This window comes from Pelecanus crispus, chromosome 2 (assembly GCF_030463565.1).
Source record: "Pelecanus crispus isolate bPelCri1 chromosome 2, bPelCri1.pri, whole genome shotgun sequence".
NCBI lineage: Eukaryota > Metazoa > Chordata > Aves > Pelecaniformes > Pelecanidae > Pelecanus > Pelecanus crispus.
This window is the reverse complement of record NC_134644.1, coordinates 173960750-173969022: the sequence shown is the minus strand read 5'-3', so window position 1 is coordinate 173969022 and position 8273 is coordinate 173960750. Positions and strand designations below refer to the sequence as shown.

Below are 8273 nucleotides of genomic sequence, written 5' to 3'. Positions count from 1 at the left end.
GCAGAGCTACGGCTAAGACGGGCAAAATACATGCACTCTTGGAGCTGGAGGGTGCACAGTTCCCAGCTGAGCAGTTTATAAGTTCAGTGCTGCATTTCGGGAGGGCTTGCATAGACGCGGCACCTGGAAAACAGCCCTGACATTTGCAGGCCAGCTGGATTTGAGGGGAGTCCTGCTCCACCAGTGCTCAAGACAGGCTACAAAGTGCATGTGTTTCTGTGCAACGGGGAGAAACTGCAGCGCTGGCTGAAGGCTGTGAAGATGGGAGTAGGTTTAGTCATCCTATAAAGATTTAATTTCTGGGCAATGAGCGTGTTCTGGCATTTATTTAAATACGAGATGGGCTAACTGAAGAATGGTAGTGTTGTAGCAGTTCTGTGCTGAGTGACCAACAGAAACTTGTTTTTTTGCACTTCTTTTTAATCACTTTTCCCATCACTCTCCCTATATGTTAATGACAATAATTTCTGAAACGATTCTCAAAGCTTTTGGCCAACTTGAAAATCCACACTTAGTAAAAAGATCTGAATTTCACAGTTACTTTTAAATTTCAGCTTTTGTCTCATGAAAACTACATGTTTTCACCAAAATCAAGAAATTGTTCACCCTTCTCTCATGACAATTTCAACCAGGTTTAGAGCAAGATGAGCAAAACACTCTCCTTCCTTCTCCACTCAGCAACTGTGTCAAGGGAAATAAGTCCTTCCACCCCATCCTCCACCCCCAGTTAAATCCTCTGTTACTCTTTCCAAAATCTTCTTGGAGTTTATAGCTTCCAAATACTTGTAAACTGTGATATTATCTTCTCCTTTGCCTTGGTCCCTCTGGTGTCCTAATCATCTGTGTCCTTTCTAACCCCATGGGTTCTTTTCAGTCTCTCTCACCTGGCACTGGTGAGGGATGAAGATAACATTAACATCAGGGGGACATATGGGACCAGTTGGAAGAGTGCAGGACCATCTAATAGAAAATCTCGACTGTCAGAAATCTTTTAAGAAATACTGCTTTGCCATCACAAAATACCAGCAGCTTGCAGGAGACAAGAGATATTTTAGTTTTTGCTTGGATGAGACTACAAGGGAAGGGGGGAAAAAAAAGTGCCTGGCTGAGCTGCTATTTCTGTACCTGTTAATGGATGCTGTTGGCTGAAATAAATCTGAATGTGGGCTGCCTCTGCAGCGCAATGCACAGGCTGCAGAATGGCATCGCCTTGTGACTAGAGCCCCCTTTTCCGCTATTACCTCAAATAATCAGCAATAAAAGTTGATTCACCAATAAAGACGGATGAAATCCCTTCTGGATTGGGGAAAATAAAATATTTCACAAGGAAGAGGGGCTTGCAGTGCCTGGCATGGAGGGTGCCAACTTCTGTTTTCCTCCTGCCCCCTGCCTTACAAAGGCATTGGTCTTATGAAGCCAGACAATGCCCCTCCTTTGAGCTTTCTTGGTTAATTGCCACCTCTGTTCCAACTGAGTTTCATGCTCTACCTATTGAGAAAGCAGAAGTTTCCTCACCTTAGTCATGCAGGTCTCCATGCTAACAATATTTATACGTCCTATTTAGAAGCGTTGGAAAGAGTTACATCACCTCAAGAACTGGGCATGCCTTTTCGATGAGATAATGACTGTAGGTGGGTCATACTGGAAGCCCAAATGTTCAATGGGAGATGGAAATCTGAGCAACTTTGAGACTAAGAAAAAAGGGAAACAAAACAGATGGAGAGCAGCAAGGGGCAGAGTCGCTGGCAGAGGCTTGGGGCACGCAGGTTGCTCCTGCGGCTCTGAGTGTCATGTGAACGGGATCCAGCTGGACCGTTTCTGGGACTGTGCTTCTGTCCCCATGACTAGATGGCAGAAAGACAACGGTGGGAGGGAAAAGTAACAGCAATCAGAAGAAGATGGGAAAGATTCTTATTTTATACCGGGAGATAGGATGAAACATGATAAAAAAGGAGGAATAAAGAGCACCGTATGGAAATCCAGTGGAGTACTCCTATTTGGCATTTTGCATCATTTTGGCTGGCTATATTTTTTTTTTTTTCCTGAAGATTTAATGAGTTAAGATCCTTGATCAGGCAATCCCTCATTCTCCATGCTTTAACTGGTTCATTTTTTTCTCCCTGACATTTAATTTTTGTAATCTGTGAAAAAAATCACAGCTTGTTCAATATGATGGGGGGTGGGTGTTATTTCTGTTTTTTAATTGAAGTGGTCATTTTCATTGCCCAGTGGAATTTATTTTCTAATAAAAGAACATTTTCCCTCATATAAAATATCCAATTTTAGAACAGAAACATTTATGATTTTGAACTGCTGTCTTAAAAAGGCCCACAGAAAATGATGTCTGGTCCCCTATGAAATACAGTGGAAGGATACTGCTCTTCTGATCTAGCTGTATTGACAATCCTGGGAGACGTTCTGTAGAAGTTTCAATCCCAATTTCAATTTCAAATTCAGTCAATTTCCATATGTACTAAAACAGTGTGCGAGGACAGGATCTTCAAGGATGCAGCCTGCTCTGAGACCCAAGCTGTCCTGGAAAGGAAAACATCCCTCTTCTCGTGCGGACACTGTTTTGGTTTTGTGTTTTGCTGTTCCTCCACTTATCCAAAATTAGAAACTGTTGCATACTTAACACCAGATGAACAAACTGCATTGTGCAACAACCGGGAGAAGAAGTAGTGGGGGGAGGATATATGCCTGTTTAGAGTTCCAACAAAGCATACTTCCACATGCAAGCACTGACATGTTACTCTCAATTATCCGCCGTCTGACACAGCAACGCTATAGTTATTATCGTAGCATCAAAAGCAAACACTGCAGAGGTATAAAACCTGCCCTGGGTGAGTTCTGCTTGTTTTGGAGGCTGCAAGACCTATAAAGGATGAAGACTTCTCTTCTTGTCGTGCTCATCGTAACCCTGTGCATGGAGAGTGGTGAGTCTCCAAGGATTGCTTTGCACTAGCGAGACCCCCAGAGTTGGGGCATGTCTTTGATATTGCAGGATGACAAGGGGATTTTGCAGCAAGAATGGTAAAGCTGAAGGAGCACTAGGCTCTAGAGAATATTCCAGTCCTCAGGATAAGAAGCCAGGGGACGTACCCCCACCAGAAGTTGGAAGGATGTTGAGGAGCTGAAGTGGGGGATGAGATACTCCCCTCACCTAACTTGTGCAGTCCCAGCCCAGCCCTTGGAGTAGGCAGCTGCGTGCCCTTGGTGCAGCTCCACGAGAAGGGGGATTAGTTGAAGGATATACAGAGCTGGACAGGCAGAGGGCAACATGTACAATAAAGCTGCAAATTCCACTTATAGCTAACTACAGCCTGATTATTGTTTTTTCACTTGCTTGTTTATTGGTTGCAAATACACACCATCATTACCTAAATTGCTAGTGATGGGCATGCCGCAAGAATCATAGAATTGTTTAGGTTGGAAAAAACCTTTAAGATCATCCAGTCCAACCATTAACCTAACATTACCAAGAAGATGCAGTTCTGGCTCCCATCTCTTTCTTACTGCTTGTTGCTTTGAGGTGCAAATTCGCCGATGTTGATTCCAGGTCTGGGATGGAGGCGCAGAGTCATTCTCATTCTAAAAACTGGTGGCTGTTTCTTTTGGGAAAGGTGCACCGGGAACCTGCACTTTAACTCTGCCTGGCTGGGCTCTGCCGAGGACTGCTGCCTGTGCCTTTGGAAGATGTCCCGTTTGCGCAGGGGTGGGCTGTGGGTCAGGCAAGGAGCAGAGGGTGCAGCCCTGAATATCCCTCTGACTATTCCACGGGAACAGTTGATTTCCTCAGCTTGGGAGGCTTTTGCCTTATTGCAAACTGATTTTTTCTCAGGCTCTGCTGTTGGGCTTTACCTGAAAATTACTGGCCATTCTGGTCCCAGTCTAGCAGAGCACTTACTTAGGCTCACAGTTAATTTGAGGCTGTAAATGTTCTTACTGTGGGATTTCACAGGCTTTAAATTTGGCATGTGCTAAATCATTGTGCTCAACGGAGTTGTGAAAGTCGAGGGCAATAAATGGATTCTTTCCTGCAGCTTATCAACTGTAATCACATTTTTTAAAAAGAACATGTAATGAGACGGCAAACTTAACAACGGAGCTGGTGAGAATTAACACATACGCAGCACCACTTCGCTGTGCGATCTAGCCAGAAGGCTGGTTGCTGTTCCAATTAATCCTGAACCTGACTGCTTTTAACGGTGTAAATCCTGCATCTGCTGGCATTTGCACTTGCTAATGCTTTACATGTGTAAGTTGTTTATCCGGGTGGCTCGGATTATTCACACGAAAATCTTCCTTGAGGAACATTCTTTTTTAGTTAGAGCAGAGGTCTTGCTAGGCACAGACAGGAGACCTCCAAAGGCAGCCTGGTTTAACCCCCGATTTGCATCCTAAGCCGGGCACATTTCTAAAAAAATACTGTTCCCTTCCCCACTCAGCCCTCCTTACAACAGATACCTCAACAGACGCAATAAAATCAGATGTGTTTTTCAGTAGCATGAGCAATTGTGCTCTTACCAGGACAGAAGATCAAAATCGTCCTACCTGGCTTCAGGGTCTTAACTGAGCTACCAGGTCAGGAGCCCACATGCCTCCAAAGTCCTCTATAGTAAATGTGAGTGAGAGAGAAACCTCCTGAGCACAGAGATGTTGGCAAACTCACCTCCGCAGGTGCTTGCCCCCTTCCCTGGCTAGAAGGGTCCCAGGAAAACTGTAGTCTTAAATTAGCAGCTTTGGGAGTTTGGGATGAGACAGGACTTGGATATGTAACAAGCTCCACTGCTTCCTGCATAGATTCAGGAAGTTTTTCTTAGAACGGGCTTGATTAAAGAAACTGCATTAATTAAGGAGTAAAATGAGTGACATGTCTGGAAAACCCAGTTGTGTTAATTAAGGAATAAAATCGGTTGCATGTCTGGAAAACCCAGTTTGGGGAATCTGCTGCAGTGTACGGTTATTCTGGGAGGACAGGGTGGTTCCCAGTGGGTGGAGCAGAAATGTCCCTGTGTAGGGTTTGCACAAGAAAAGCGAATGAAGCGACACTGCTTTGAGTGCAGATAGTCTATAGGCAGACCCCAGACTTGAAAAAAAAAAAATGTAGCCTGCAGTGTCAGGAGAATACTGAATGCAAGAGCCAGGCAGGGCAGCCAAGAGAGTCTGGAGATAGAAATGACCATGACCAAGGTAAGAAGCAAATTGCAACAGTCTTCGTATCAAGTCACAGTGAGCCAGGAGCCAGGTCTGAGACTGTTGAAATCATAAGGGTGGTGAGCATGGGAACAGAGGGAGGTGGGATCTGAGTCACTGCAAGTCCAGTTGCCTGGCCTCTACATCCTCTGCTAGATGCTTTTCAGTGAGAGACAACAGAGGGAGAGTAGGATCTGTGAGGACTACAGACCACAAGAGGAAAATGATGGTCAGTGCTGGGTGGCCATGGAAAGGGAAAAGGGGCTGTTAGCTGGAGTGGGGGGAGAAGACAGTTTCCACAGAGACAGAGAAGGATGAATAGTACCCCAAAAGACATTTTTGTGGCTTCCTATGAAATACAGTGCACACCTTGGTCACCTGGGTCATGGTCAGAGCTGGGGACAGGTCTGGGCTTGTAGGACGACAGGGAGCAGAGAGCCTGTTTGGGCCAGGTGAGCTTGTCAAAGGTCAAACAAGGGCAACAATGAGGTTGCGACAGAGCTGGCAAAGGCATCAACAAGGGCAAAGAAACTTGGGCAAGGGAGAAGAAGAGTGAGGGAGACGAAGATCAAGGAAGGCAAAGGACAGTGCTGGTACAAAAATAAGCTGGGTATTAACTGGCCATAGATAGGCATAGCCTAGAAATGAGAAGAATGAGCCTAATCCCCGGTGGGTGACATTACTGCAGGAATGTTTGCTCCAGATAAACAGATGAGTAGGAAATTCCCCTTATCATGCAAAGAAACCTTCCCTGAGGATCACTTTGCTGTGAATGACTGCTTTAGCTTACTTGAGTGCAAGCTGTTTCCATTCATTCCTATTAGCACAGCGTTTGCAGATGCACAGTGTTACAGATGTACACATTTTGTAGTGTTAGGCAGTCATCACCCACGGATGGCTGTAAAAAGGAGTTTGCTGCAGCCAAGGGGGTGGTTTCCTGAGCCCTGTCTTCTACAGCTCCAAGATTGCCTCCCGACTCAGGAGAGCTCTGAAAATGAACCAGCCAAATGCAAGCATCCATCTTCCCAGCAAACACTGAGAAGCAGATCTAGGTCACTTGTTCCTCATTTGAGATACATTGTGGGGACATGCAGCAAAATATTCATGCCTAGTATGGCCAGGGGCATTACTCGTAGGCGTGTGTCTCCCTTTTTGTATTTAAAAAGATTTTTTAAATAAAACACTGTTGGTCTGCGTTCTCTGAGAAAGGATGTGTAGGCCAGGACTCTTCAGGTGACTTGAAGAGGATGTGAAAGAGTGTGGACAGGAATCCACTGGTTTCTTTCCACACAAGGACTAGTGGTCAGCAAATGGGGCTTGGAAGAACCAGGTTGGAAAGAGACCATGAGAGCTTCATGCTGCAGGTGGTAGTAGACTGGGACACTCTTTCCAAAAGCACACTGGGGATGCCAGATGTTTAAATGGATTGAAGGGAGACTCAAGTAAGTATCCAGAAGGAAGATCCTTGAGAGTTACTAAATGAGCAAAGCACATCAATGTCAGGAATCTGAGCTTAAAGTAATTTGGGTCCAGGAGAGTCGCTGGCGCCAAGTTTCACACACCCAGGAGGTTGTCTGCCTGTGGCCGCTGGGCTTGACAGATACTCCATCTGACCCAGCACCACCAGTTTTGTGCTCCTATGGATATTTCTAGCGGTGATTGATAGGTGTTGTGTGCTTCTTTTGCAGCTTTCTCCTTGACATGTTTCACATGCAAAGATGCATCTTCCAATCTACATTGTCTCAGTCCAACCACGTGTTCTGACCATGAGAAGTACTGTCTCACAACCTATTCTACCACGGGACTCGGTGAGTGTGAAGCTTTACTAAGGCTCTGATGGCAAGATGGGGTTCAGGTTAGGCTGACTGCAGAGCCTCCTCCCACCACGAGGTGTGGTGGAAGAATTAATGAGGATCATAGCACACAGAGAGCAAATCTTGCAGCAGGTGGGAATTCAGCATAGCCCATCTCTTTTGCAATATACGGTAACAATACTGCACTGCTCATTAAACACACTTGGGAATGGGAGACATTGGAAGAGAGAGGATTTCTCTGCACAACCCCCTTGTCTCATCTCCAAGCCCAAATATATGCTCATGAGGTGGTTGAATTGGAAAGGGCCAGGCACTGTGGAAGGAGTGACAGGCACGGTGACAACGACGTCTTGTGATCTTGCGTTGTACAAATGCGTTAGAACTCCAAATTCTTGCCCTAGGTTGCACTCAGCTGGCCCTGAAAACAGCAGAGGAGCCGTAAGGCCTGGAGATGGTCTCCATAGGTCACATATACACAAATAATGATGCAGTGTGATGAAGCCCAAGGGAAAACCAACAGCATTAAGTACAAAACAATGTATTCCCCACTGGATATTCCAGAGCCAGTCTATCATTGAAGTCTGTAAAAAATATACAAGATAAAAAACCTGACTTTTCTTCCTGTTTTCTCTCTCCCCAATTCAGGCAGTGACCGTAAACAGCATATTACCAAGAAATGTTCTGCATTTTGCCCAACAATTGACCTGAATATTGGCATAGCTGGTGTTGCTACCAGCTGCTGCGAGACTTCCTTGTGCAACATCAGCGGTGCCAGCAGTGTGAAAACCAGCTACACTATGATAGCTCTGGGCATCTTGGCCAGTCTCGCCTGCATCCTCCGGCTGGGTTTTTAAAGGGGCTGCGGGGGGAAAGGAGCTGCTTGGTCTTGCATTGCAAGGGATCAAACTCTCATCTGTACAGTGTGAATGCTTCCCTGTTTCTCCTACCTGGAAGGTCACATACCATCAGCAAATATTTTTGCTCTTTCTGTGCCTTGATGACAATGCATAAGAGCACAGCCCTACCTCAAAATGTTGTTTGGAAGAGAAAGGCATGATGTGGAGCCCTGCACATGCAGAAGGGCACCATATAGTCACCATCTCTCCTACTATTGGCCTTTATAACTCCATGCATTTTTTTTCCCTTCATTTTGTCCATGCCATTCTCTTGTGCCATTTTCCCCTTTATACCATTTCCTGCCCTGTATCATTTTTCCCTGAGGAAGCCTTTAATATTAGAGTTGTTAAACAGAAGCTGGGCACA

The 8273-nt window shown here is 45.4% G+C and overlaps 1 protein-coding gene across 1 annotated transcript; it reads left to right on the top strand.

Moving 5' to 3' along the window:
• The first annotated feature begins 2740 nt into the window (after positions 1-2740).
• On the top strand, positions 2741-8273 carry LOC104026067 (lymphocyte antigen 6E). Its single transcript, XM_009493646.2, has 3 exons — positions 2741-2936; positions 6885-7004; positions 7656-8273. Exons 1-3 carry the CDS (start codon positions 2885-2887, stop codon positions 7862-7864), a joined length of 381 nt encoding a protein of 126 aa, XP_009491921.1. The 5' UTR covers positions 2741-2884; the 3' UTR covers positions 7865-8273.

Coding starts and splice junctions, on each gene's coding strand:
- LOC104026067 (XM_009493646.2), top strand. CDS start 2,885: ATGAAGACTTCTCTTCTTGTCGTGCTCATCGTAACCCTGTGCATGGAG. Junction 2,937..6,884: donor AACCCTGTGCATGGAGAGTG/GTGAGTCTCCAA, acceptor CTTCTTTTGCAG/CTTTCTCCTTGACATGTTTC. Junction 7,005..7,655: donor CTATTCTACCACGGGACTCG/GTGAGTGTGAAG, acceptor TCCCCAATTCAG/GCAGTGACCGTAAACAGCAT.